We start from the raw sequence: 13,194 nt of genomic DNA on the forward strand, positions 1-13,194 counted from the left end.
TCACTCTTGATTCTGGTGGAGTACTGCTTGTACAATCATCTTCAGTGTTGTCTTATTGTCAATTGTGAGTGTAGATGGAAGAATATGCAGCAGCCACCTTTGCTGACTACTTTCCTTGCGTAGAATATCTCCAGCCCTATAGCATAGGTGTACTGGATTAGTAAGTCCTACCTCTACACATTTTTCCTTCTTTTTAAGAAATCCACGTATGCTATAACTGCACTCACTAATTGTACAACAATATACTACTCGAGTGAAATCGCTCTCATTTACTCTTGCCATAAACTTTTCCTCAGTAGACCATTCACCCACAGCCTCTTTGAATTCCTTAAACAAGGGGAATTGCTGACCTTTTTCAACTGGTGGTATTGCTGATGTTTTCAGATATGATTTCTAATTTTTTTATTCTTCCTTCCCCTACTCTGCATTATTTATACCTATTTCTTCTAAGTCTTTATTGGTTTACGTCCATTGTTTGTTTTGACAACCGGCAATTGTTTACTCGGGAGGAAGAAGGGAGAAAACAGAAAACTAATGTCAAAGTTGCTTGTCTTCAGGGGTATTTTGGTTTGGGTGGGGCATATTAGGCCCTTGTCGCTTCCCGAGGGGGTATTCTGAGAGTTTTCCGTAAATTTTATGTCGAGCATGGTTTCCACGCACGGCAGTTAGAGCAGGGCACCTAAGCTATGGGATGCAGGGTTTTTTTTTGGAGCAGGTACTCGAGTAAAAACCGCGGCTAGTGATGCCATCCAATAAGGCTTCTGCCGACTTGGCGGGGTTATGAAGTTGTTGGACGGCGGCTCTTGGTGGAAACAAGACGGCGGGCGGTGTGGGTGACATTTTGCCGTGCTTCCTTCCTTACCTTTTCCTTTTCAGCCCCACTCAAATCATGTGCTTGGGGGATTTTTCCTGCTTTAACCAGTTTTATGATTAACCACTATCGTGGGGTCCATCCCGGAAAGCTCCTCTTCCCTTCCAAGATCCGCTTTTTCTTACTGGATACAATCGCACAAGCCCCAATCAGTTATGACGGGGTGAGATGCATATTTCTTTCGCTCATCGGATTCTACCGGTATTGTGTCCACGGGTACTCGTACTGTACGAGTACTCGAGTAGAGCACTTAAGTTACCGGTACTGTACATCTGTCTCTATCTCCTGCGGGTTGAACTGATTACCAGTATCTGCCCCGCCAGCGAGAAACCAAACGGTCTAGGTACAGGTCGCACTAACTTGATATCTCCTGTACTGTACTTCCCAAAAAAACGACAAGCTACACCGGTTGAAAATCTCTCAACTTCTCTTTGGTCGATATGTTTTCTACGCTTTTCCGAGACACGCGCAAAACATTAAATTTTGACGATGGCTTATGTAGTCGTCATGACTTTTTTTCTTCTTTCTTCTTTCTTTCTTTTCTTCTTCCTTTCTTTTTCATTTTCATTTTCCTTTTCTTTGAAAAACACTTCGCTCACGGTCACACGGGAACGACGCAAGCCCCGCGAGTTGTTAGTCCTTTTTTCCGTCGATCGAGAATCGATTTAGGGGTTGCGATGGAAGCGGTGAAGTATGGTGGATACTGTATCGTTGGGGGGATGTCACCTCTGGGGGTTTGAGCTGTAACTTACTTGTATCTAGCAATACCGGTATCATAAGTACGAGTACTGTACTAGTACCGGTACAGTATCTGAAAATACCGCCACAGTTGCACAACCGCCTAACCAGGGAGAGAAAAAAAAACCGTCTCATTTTCGGATACTTTCTATCATATACGAGTATCATAGTTGCGCTTCAATTCAGCTTGCCGTAGCAATTTACCGATATGGACCGGAGGTGGTGAGGGGCATCTACAAGGTGGGGAGCACTTTTGTGCCCTTGGGCCATTGGCCATCAAAAATTGATTTTGTATCATAATATTATCATTCCAGGCATCTCACCATTTCGGCTGATGCTTGTCACGTGGCTTTCTGCGGGGAAGTGGCGTAAAGGAGCCGGTCGTGAAATCCCCGAAAAACTATAGGGGTATCGTGCCCGATTAATCCTCTTCTTCAAGTGCCGCATGAATCCTTCAGCTTAAATTTTATTGATAATTCCAATTGTCCTCGACCATGAATGATTAAATTTAATGAGAGAACGCCTAACTCGGTTCTACGCTCTACGCCTTTCCACCCTTATCGGCCCCTCTGGCGTCCGGCCAGAGTTGATATCAATACCGGTACTCTATGGCTAACTCGGCTTCTTTTTTCTCTGCCTCTTTTCGCCTCCCCATTCGCTACTCTTACCCCCCCCCCCTTCTCACCTCACCTCCACACCTCCACCCTTCCACCCCTCCTTTCGAGCCCGAGTGGCGGTCACCCGCACCACGATGCAAGGCACTTACGAGTAGATTGTTTATCCTGCAGTTACTTTTTCTTGCCAGCCCAGCTGCTATTGCTCTCTAAGCTTAGTCCAGTGACTGTCCTCCCACCACCGTTGCTCGCCTTGAAAGCAATTGGACCTGATCCGGGCTTCACACACCGCCCACTCCCCCGGACGTACTTAGTAGATGTCCTAGTGGCACGCCTCATCTTCGAGGCTACAATGCAGGTTGTGCTTGCTTCACCCTGTCAGGTGTGACGCTCTCCCATTACCGGATAATAGTTGAGGAGGGGTATGGCAAGGGAACACAGAATTCTGTTGTTCAAATGGCACTCTCTTCGTCATCTTTTCCCTCCCTTTCCCTCCTTTAGATCTTCGCCCGTAAATTATCCATCTTCCTCCTTACTGCCTCTTACTGTTCGCTATAGTGTTTCGTAATTACATATTTTTATCTATCCTACCTTCCCGCTTACCTCGCCCGCTACTTCCTTCCTCACCACCTCACCACCCCTCCTCCCCATATCGGCCTTATATCCAGCGTACTCTTCAGTCTTAGGGTCCATCGTAACTATTGTACACCCTCGTGTTTCACTTGAATCCCTTGAATTGCCCCTCGTGCTCACCTCCAGCCTTGCTGCAGATTACCCCTCCGAGACTCACTTAACCCCGCCCCCCACAACCTCTTCCCCTCCCGATATGGACCCTGAAGCACATAAGGGATTTCGGAAATATACCGGTGATGCAATTTCAACACTTTCTTGGGACGCCGACACTGGTACGCATATTCCATTCAGAGCCTCGGTCAGTCACAAACACCGCACATGGGCAAAAACACATTTTTCAAATCCGGAACTGTTCTTGCGGCCCCAGTCAGAGAAAGAGATTCGTTTGATTGTTAATCTTGCTCGGCAATGCGGAAAGACGATCGTTGTGGTGGGCTCGGGTCACTCGCCAAATGATCTCACCTGCACGTCATCCTGGATGGTGAATCTAGACGGGTTTAATTCGGTCGTCTTCGAAAATTGCCGTGAGCTACAGCTCGAGGTCGAGGCTGGAATTAGGCTCCATCAGCTTGCGGACGAGTTAGAAAAGCGAGGATGGGCTATGCCAAATCTTGGTAGCATAACAGCACAATCCATTGCGGGAGCTATTGCCACTAATACCCACGGCTCAAGCTTGAGGCATGGCACCCTATCGCAAGCCATTGTTAGCCTTACGATAATGCTCTCGAGTGGTGAATCCTTAAGGTGTAGCGCGACAGAAAACGAGGATCTCTATCACGCCGCACTGGTTTCACTTGGTGGATTGGGAATCATTACACATATAGTTTTCCAAGCTGTGCCAGCTTTCAACTTGGCTTGGAAACAAGAGGTTGTAATGACTCCCCAAATCTTGGATGCTTGGAAAACGGATCTGTGGACCAGGTCAGAATTTATAAGGGTGTGGTGGTTTCCTTACTCTGGACGGTCGATCCTTTGGTCGGCTGACAAGACAGAGGAACCATTACGCGAGCGGCCGCATAGCTGGTACGGTGGAGGGTTAGGGCGGTTTTCATACGAACTTGCACTTTACTTCTCCACTTGGCTCCCATGGTTGACCCCCATTGTAGAGAGATACGTCTTTTCTCTGCAGTATAGATGGGAGGTAGGACCGAGTGGTTCAGCTGTCCAGAAAAGCCATGAGGCACTTACAATGGACTGTTTATTTCCACAACTTGTTAATGAGGTGAATATGGGATATTTTCTTGCCTCCTCTCAACGCTCCAATTCTAACCCCCCCCCAACGAGAACCCGCTTGAAGAAGGGTAACAAGTATGGGAGCAAGAACTGGAGGTTAGCGCTGCTACGTAACCCCAACAGCTCTGCCAGATGTTTCTGGAAGACCTCTGACTCTTATGAGGCCTTTGCCGTCCCCCTCACCTCCCCAATCTTAGCAAATGTCTAAAACTCTTATGTAAGCGCATATCTGACTATGCTCTGAAACCCCAATAGTGGGCAATTCCTTTAGAAAAAGGGCCAGAAGCAATTCAACGCCTGCAGACATGGCTAGATGGGGATAAGGGCGACAAAAGCGGCATCCCGTTCTCCCCGAAAGGAATATACGTGCACGCACCAATTGAGGTCCGGGTCGCCGACACCACCCTGCAGGCTAAAAAGCCTTGGCTCGATCAGAGCTGTCAGACAGGCCCAACGCTCTACCTGAATGCCACGCTGTACCGGCCGTTCCTCAGGAACCCACCAGAGTGGGAGCGGTACTACAATGCTTTTGAATGGCTGATGAAAGACCTTGGTGGGAGGCCTCACTGGGCGAAGAATTTTATATCCACGTCCAAGGAGGAATTCTGGGGCATGTATCCCAAGATGAAGGACTGGGTAGAGCTCAGGAACACCGTTGATCCTCACCGCATGTTCGCGAATGACTGGCTGAAGAAGAACCTACTGAAGGACGAAGAGGACACCGAGATCACACAGATCAAGGAGCGGCTCAAGAAGCTCTAATTCTATCTACCCCGGCATTGTTCAAATTTAACGTGGAGGGACTGAGTATTGCGTATTATGTTTGATACTGCATACTACATTTCAGTTTTGCTTCCCTTTGCCTTTCGTTTATTTCCCTTTCATCGCTACTATGTTTCTCCCCTGTTCCCTATAGTTTATTCGGGAAACGCCATGTACGGGATTTCCGTTTTCTCGATTCATACTGTACTACATTACCACGGCACTTTTAGTATTGTCGATTGCCTTAGCACAATTCACCTTAACTTGGGGGAGCACGCCTTGTGAGATGCGGGTGATCGGGTTGTTCTTTAATTGCTATTATTGTCATTGCTGCTTTAAATATTTTATATGGAGTTGTGGCAGGCAGGAGGGGACGCTCAGTGGTGGATGAGTGAACCCGTGAATGAACGAACGCAGCAATATCGCCACTGGACCAAACGCAGGTGCTGTCATATATCCCCCCTCTCTATTCACCTTACAGCAGTTACTCCCGGCAATCTAATTTCATTCATCACAAGCTGAAAGAAAAATAAAACATTCTGCTATAATTGTTAAAAAAGAAAAGAAAAAAGAAAAGAAAAAAAAGCTAGCAGAACAAGTAAAATATCTGTCATAACATACCCATCAGTTAGCCAGACAGGATAAGTTGAAACTATCAATACAAGGTAAAGTACTATCATAGGACAGATGTTAAAGTACGGTCGCTTGAATACAATGTAAATTGCTTTCAATCCCACAATATCCTCATTAGATCACTCTCCACTTTGTCAATTTATACTATCCAGCACTTATGTGACTTTGAGAAAGGGCAAAATTTTCTTATTCCTATATTGGAAGTAATTAAATCATCCTCTTGTCGGTCTCAGAAACTTTTATCTCATAAATCAAAAGAGGGGTATAGAAAGAATCCTCCCCACTCCTGAGAGACCAAAAGTCCTTGATAGTTGCATACAGTGTTATCTTACTAGAGAGTCTAAGAAGGAATACTGCCTGACTCTAACAAAATTGTATAATGATATTGTCTTAACAGTCTTTGTTAAAATAATAAAGTAATCTTTAACTTCTATAAATATCAAAAGGTAGAGAGCTATCTTGAAGAGTGACTATGCAGTAAAGAGTTTAGTTTGAGTAGTGGAGCATAGGAATTGGATAAAGAAATATTTTGAGAATATTATTTTAAGTAGATATCTAATATATAAAAAAATGTTGTCCAAAAAGAGCAATCATGTGACCCAACATGCCAAGACATTCACATGATGCCAAGTTAAAAAATGCCAAGAAAACCAGCAGTAAGTCTTAAATCAACATTGTAATATTATACTAATCAGTTTCAGAAATGCTACCTGCGACCTTATAAGATATCAGGATATGTACTCTCACATAATTAAACATCATAGAGTATCAGATTTGGTCATTCTCTCCTGTCACTTCAATTTTAATAATATTCTGATAGACCTTTTTTAAGTTATTTCAAAATGTAGATAAAATGATAATAGATAGTATGTTTGAGATTAGCAATGAGTATGATGTTTTACCTGTAAACTCTACATGTCTTAGTACAATTTTTCATCCTTTGCCCTATATGAAAATAGTAGAAATTGCCATAAACTTTAGCTCTATTCATACTATTGTTTAAACAATTAACAACCATACTATTGTTTAGATAATTAACAATTGAAATACTTAACTACTACAATGTCTCCTCTTTACCACTCTTAGCACTCTATCATTCTGTTAGGAATACCGAGATCCGATACCTAGGAACCACCCTAGGTAGGGTAACCTCTCCCGAAATCGAAATCTCAGGTCTCCAACACCCCCCTCCGGCCCCCTTACGGGGCCCGCGCGTCATCATACATATCGATCTAAGTTGCGTCCTGTGAGTATTATACCACAGAATCGAAGGTGTTAAAATAACACTGTATACGTCGCCGCCGTCCATCCGACAGGATCCTGTTCGCAGGATATATAAGAGGGGACCTTCGGCTAGGTCTGGGAAGTATAACGGAGTGAATCCGTCAACTACCCAGAAGGTTACTAGGCTTCATGAACAAGATATCTTTGGCATAGGCCACAAGTAACGGGACGTTTTCGCGCAAAGAGATGATGATGAATAGTAAAGGATCTTAATGAAAGACCAATACATTCACATCCACCCTACGATAACCAGAAGAGTCTGGAACTCCTGAGAATACTACCATCGAACCCAATGGAGTTCGAGGAGTGTTACAACTAGGTTCCGGTACATACTGCAACCGAGGAGGTGACTTCCAAACCGGTCACAGTAACCAGAATCCTATTACCCACGGTAACCAAGGGTTACCGACCGAGGGATTATCTACCAACCCTATGGAAAGGCTTCCTGCAGGCAAGTAGGAAGTCCTCCGGAAAAGATTTATCGGTTGGGTATGGAGTTATGAAGAGTTGAAGTTAGATGACCTAGAAAGTCGGTAATAACAACTATCTTCGCAGATGCAACCCGCAGACGAAACTGATCATTTCATCGACAAGGGAGACGATTGGAGCCAACACAGTTCGACTTGAGAATTGGGCCAAATGTCTAAAAAGACTCTCACCATCGGATAATTACTATTGGAAACAGTATGACTTCTAAATAGTCATATTATAATTATCAAAGAGGGTGTGATGATTTTCAGGGTCTCCAGGTGTTCGCACCTTGGAAGAAAACCCGACGTTGCGAGTTATATTGGAAAAAGGTACATGGTTGTATGTTAGTTAGATGTAGCCCGCGAACACTCAGACGCGGAATATAAATATTGAAGTGCCTCCTAAGCTTTAGACATCATCAAGCAACGGAGAAGAGACCTTAACAATATAATATTGTTCTTACGATTTTACTTTACTTTACTTTACCCTACTTTACTTCGCTCTTAGTAGTCATAAACGAAACGAGTGAAGTCCGAGCCTTCCTAGACAATCTCCGTCTATAAAAACGAATCTCGATCGGCCTAGACAACTCTGAAGTCTATTAGGTTGTCTCCGCCTAACACATTCCTTCTACAACCATTTTTATTCAACAATATATAATTCTTTCTGTTTTTTCTGCTATAACCTACCATTTTTATTATCAATGAGAACTTGTTCTAAATGCTGACGGGCTAAAGAAGATGATTCTTTTGCAAGAACTGGACTAAGAGGGTATTATTTGACTTGCTCAATGTGTGGTGCTGCAGGAAGAGCATCTCAGCTTTGAAATTGACAAATACTACCATAATTGTATAATATGCCTGTGTGTCACGAATGTGGCTTGGCGAGGAAAAGGTTTTCACATGACACATAGTTATGAGTCACAGGTATGTTATTATTTTATACATATGACTCATTCAAGTCATATGATTTGTTATGTGTAGGATTTGTAATGCTTTTACACATGGCTCAAATATGAGTAATGGAACGTGCACCTGGTGAGTGTGCCTTGCGAGTGGGGCTTGCAGGTATGCCTTGTGCATATGATTTATGTTTCACAGATGACCTCATTATGAGGTCAAGGGTTTCACACATATGACTTAGTCGAGTCATATGACTTGTTTATTGTGTTATGATTGGTTTATGGGTTTTTGCACATGACCTCGCTATGATGTCATGGGTTTTGAGCATGTGACAATCTTGGTCATATGATTAGTTTATTATGATTTGGTTTCGCACATGTGACCACTTTGGGTCACATGACTGTGGGTGGGAAGAATACTATATAAGGAGGCTGATGCGGCCAAGGAGGATAGGTTCTTCATGCTTTGTTCTAAGTACTTTTCCTTCTTCTTTCACCCTGTATCGGATGTGAAAGTTCGGTGACGATCCAAGTAGAGCCTTTGATTTCTATCTCACGATAGGCTTTAAGTCTTTAACTTCGAACACCTTTCAGGGGCTTCATCGTTATACCTTCTTCTATATTTGCTGGAAGTCCTTTCTTCCTTTTACTTATCCTTTCGGTTGTTCACTACGGTCACCTCCTTACGGTCGCAATGGCTAAGTGAGCTTCTACCCCCTCCGCCATGTCCGCTCTACGTTCGTCGATGGTTCTGTCTCGTGCCATCGAGAAGAACTTCGCCCTAGAGGCCGAAGTCTCGCACCTTCGGCATCACATCTCTGTCCTTTCTCGGCGATTTCATTGCACTGAGAAGGAGATATCTACCTTGTTGGCTGCTCTGGCCTCTGAACACGATACAGTTCGCAGTTTGGTCATGATTATGGCAGCTGAAGCTCCTACAGTTATCTCCTCTTCGACTGTCCCCTCGGTCACTTCGGTTACTATGGTGGTCTCGGTTAAGGGGGATGGGCTAGACCCTGAAAATTCTCAGGATCCAGCGGAGGAGCTCCCTTGGGGGAATGTTGCATCGCCGGTTATCACGGCCCCTCCTGCAGCTTCAGTTGTGCATAGTGGTATGGGTGGACTGGTTCCTGATTCGTCAGATCCGCTTGAGGCGCTTGCTCCTAGTGTGGGTGGGGTGGATCCTGGTGTGGTGACACCAGCCGCGGTAGTATCACCCCCTTTGGGGGGGAAGGTGCCTGAGTCCTCTGTGGCTGAGCCCGTGGCTGGTCAGGGTAACGCCTTTAGTGGTGTCCCCCCTGTGGTAGTAGGTAGTGATGAGGGTAGCCCGTCTACTCCTGTTGCTAGCCCTGCACCTGGGGGTGAGAAGAGGAAGAGAAACAAGAAACACCAGGTCAAACAAGACCAGACCTCACCTGTGCCGCTTGTTCTCAACTTGGAAGGGTCATCGTCTTTGCCAGTACGCTACCGCAAACTGGCTACTACAGAGTCTGCGGCGGGTTCGCCACCCGCGGAGTGAGCTGAGGAGTTAGAGGAGGAGATGAATACCTGGGTATGTTCAGTCAAGTGCTGACGGCTTGGGGACTATCATCCTGGCTGCTTCCGTCGAGGTTTTTGGGCTGCGCTGCCGATGTGGTACCCCACTGATTCTTTACAATAGTTCGTACCCCCTTGGCTAGGGAGTCCTCGCCCTGTAAGTCAGCTTTCCCTCGGGTCTACGCACTTAGGTATGGGTGTTTCTTTTATTTTTGGAATGGGGATGGGTGCCGGCATGGTCAGCAGGGTGTCCTGAGATCATTGAGTGGGGGCACTCACGCGGGTTTCTACTGTGGAGGAGGTTATCGTGGGGTCACATTTAGGTGGTGGTAGTGGATTTTTGTATTTTGTATGGGTAACTTGGCTGGCGGGAAGGCTGAGTTGAGGAGGATTTTTCTTTACCGTTGATGGCTTTGTATTTAGTGTTCATGTTGGGGCATGGCGTGGGCATGTTTGAGGTATGGGGTTGGAGGTTTAGTTAGTCCATAGTTAGTGGTATCCGGGATGCGACAACCTGGGGGCCTGGCTCTAGGGCTCGTCGTATGCCAGTGTTGGCGGTACAAGTTTAAATAAAATTAGATTGAATTCTAAGTACTTTTCCTACTTATTACTTTAATGAATATAAAACACCTTTACGATCTTTATCTTTATTGCAAATGTTATTTTTACGCCAAGGAAAGTCCTTCACGAAGAAATGTTAGAGAAAGCTTACGATAGGCATTCCCAATAGAAGACAGAGGTCTTATACTATCGGTAACGTAGGCAGAGTCCTAATACTATCATAAGATGAAGAAAGAAGAAGAAAGAGAAGAGAAGTATCGTTCCCTGTCGCTAAGAACTAACCATCCAAGGAGGGATCGTTACACTGTGGCTGAAAATCAAATTATAGTGAGTATAAGTATTATGTTTGATTAACTTCTTATTTTTAGCCATAGTAAGAATGCTAATTACAATCATTCATAAAGCCTATTAGGGAATCTGCACGAATTGGTTATTGTTTCACACTTTCTTCTATCAATAGTATCAGTCACCATACACTTTCATTGTTGAATCATGAATGTAATCACAGTAATGCATTGTATTTTCATGAAGAGAAGACTGCCAATTCACAAGATAGAGCTTTGATATTCTTGAAATGTTATGCCAATAGGAATATAGTATTACCAAACATTCAACAACTATCTTCTGAGTTATTGGAATTATTTACCTCTCAATCTGCAAGTAGGTTTCTATAATAATTGAACTTTTATTAGTCTGTGATTTAGAATAATAACTGATGATTGTGAATTATTAGTAGTGAAGGAGTTTTGTTTAAGAATTCATTATTATAACAATATCTTTGCCTTCACTTCCTTAGGTGTTGATAAGTAAAAATTAGATGTACAAGATACTGGAGTATATTCTTTTCTGATTAAAGAAGCCTTATACTACTAAATAGAATGATTGCTTCTAAATCCTGAAGAAATACCTAAATTTGGGCAAATATACATACATGACTTAGGTAACTATAAAACCCAGGTGCAGAATTGACTTCAGGTTTTCAGCAATCTTGACGCTGTAATTGTTGCTCAAATTGAACTTGCATTATTATACATTAATCCATATATCTAGCTATTTCACTCTGTTGATACCTTGATTACATCAAATCCTGCAATTGCACAAACTTTGCATCTGCAAATTCAGGATCCCCAGAAGCATGGTAAAGATTTGCATACTTATAATACTCTATTAGCAAATGAGATTAGAGTTCTGATTGAGGGAAGAGGTAAAGATAATGTGCAGTCATGAGAAATTATTCTTGATTACAAGAAGCAGGATACCAGGATGAACCTTTGAAGAGGATTTCAGAATTACACACATCCTATCTTCCTTTATGATACCTAATGATCCTGCTTCAAGGGGAGCAAGAATGGCATCCTGACATTCCCCTGGCTGGTAATCAGTTAGCAGCAAATGCAGTACATGATAAGTACAAAGTGGATCTTGATGAGCAGTTCCATAGTGAAGAATGTATTACCTTTTAGGCAGTTAATCCAATACTGGTCATGGACGGTCAAAGTGAGTAATACTGGCTTTTTTTTATGCATATTATTTTTATTTTCACCAACCAATACCATCACATCTATTCCTCTCTCGAAGACTTTTTTAAAAGTAGTGTGTTAAGGCATTTGCTGCTATTGAGCAAAACAATCTCTGGTTGGTATTCACAAATCAAAAAGCCCTTCAAAGCAATCAGTACCAAGGCCTCACAGATACCTTAATGAATCAAGGAGATATGGATTTGGCCTGTTTAGGAAAGTAAGAGATTCCTCCATCAACCTTTTCAGGATTACCAAGACAGATGATGGAACTTTATCAGGATGCGATGGCAATATAAAAGCATTTAGAAAATTAGATTTCTTTATTACAATAACATGCAATCCTGGATGGCCTGAACTCCAACAAAATCTACTACATAGACAGCAAGTTACCAATCATCCTGATTTAGTTGCCAGAATTTTTCAATTAAAGCTTTCCAGTCTTATGAAGAATCTTACTGAGCAAGGTGTACTTGGAAGAGTGAAAGCTTACATCTATGTTATTGATTTTCAGGAAAGAGGACTACTGCATACATATATTTTGATGATATTGCATGCAGCTGATATTGTGCATACAGTAGAACAAATTGATAAGGCTATCTCTGCAGAAATTCCAGATAAGGAAGCAGACCTTCAGCTATGGGAGATAGTTACAACCTGTACGCTTTATAGACCATGTGGTATAGAAAGTACCTGTACTCCATGTATGGTTGATGGATAAGGCCTAAATGGCTGCTGCTCAAAGTGCTATCCAAAACTCTTTTTGGAGGAAACTATCTTAGGAGAAGATAGTTATCCGCACTATCGCCAGTGGCAGGATGGAGGATATGTGGACAAAATTTAGACTCTGTCAAATGGTACAATATCACAATTTCGTTATGACAATCTTTGAGTTATTCTATATAATTCTTTTCTCTTAAAGCATTATAACTGTTATATCAATATTGAAATATGTTCATCAATTCAGGCAGTTATGTATTTGTACAAATATATGTACAAGGGACCTGACCATACTAATATCCTATATGATGATTTTTTCCATATTGATGAGGTAAAGGTGTATCTTGGTGCACGCTATATTTCAGCCCCAGAAGCAACCTGGTGACTACTTGGAAATAAGATGCATAATGGAAGTCCTCCAATTCAGTGACTTCAACTGCATCTCCTACAACAGTGATCTATTTACTTTCATGCTAATGATGATCTTCAGAATGTGGTCAATCAAATAAGAAGTAGAGACACTACCTTGATTGTATATTTCAAGGCAAATGCCAAGTATCTACTTGTATGAGAGTTATTATATCAGAACTTTCTAACTCAATTTGTCTTCAAACAAAAGAAACAGGAATTGACTCCTGGTAAGCAATGAATATCTATTGGTTGAATGTACTTCTGTAGTCGAAAGGCCAGAGAAAGATTGTATGAATGACTTCTACTTCT

The 13,194-nt window shown here is 42.9% G+C and overlaps 1 protein-coding gene; it reads left to right on the forward strand.

Annotated features, from left to right (window-relative positions):
• Positions 1-2,728: 2,728 nt before the first annotated feature.
• GSTUM_00000898001 (uncharacterized protein) lies at positions 2,729-4,851 on the forward strand (the record flags this gene model as incomplete). XM_002838167.2 has 3 exons in its annotated part: positions 2,729-2,926; positions 2,994-4,078; positions 4,345-4,851. The coding sequence occupies exons 2-3, from the start codon at positions 3,050-3,052 to the stop codon at positions 4,849-4,851; spliced, it is 1,536 nt and encodes a 511-aa protein (XP_002838213.1). The 5' UTR covers positions 2,729-2,926; positions 2,994-3,049.
• Positions 4,852-13,194: the final 8,343 nt, after the last annotated feature.

The sequence above is a fragment of the Tuber melanosporum genome (genome assembly GCF_000151645.1).
Source record: "Tuber melanosporum whole genome shotgun sequence assembly, scaffold_232, strain Mel28".
NCBI classification, from domain to species: Eukaryota; Fungi; Ascomycota; class Pezizomycetes; order Pezizales; family Tuberaceae; genus Tuber; species Tuber melanosporum.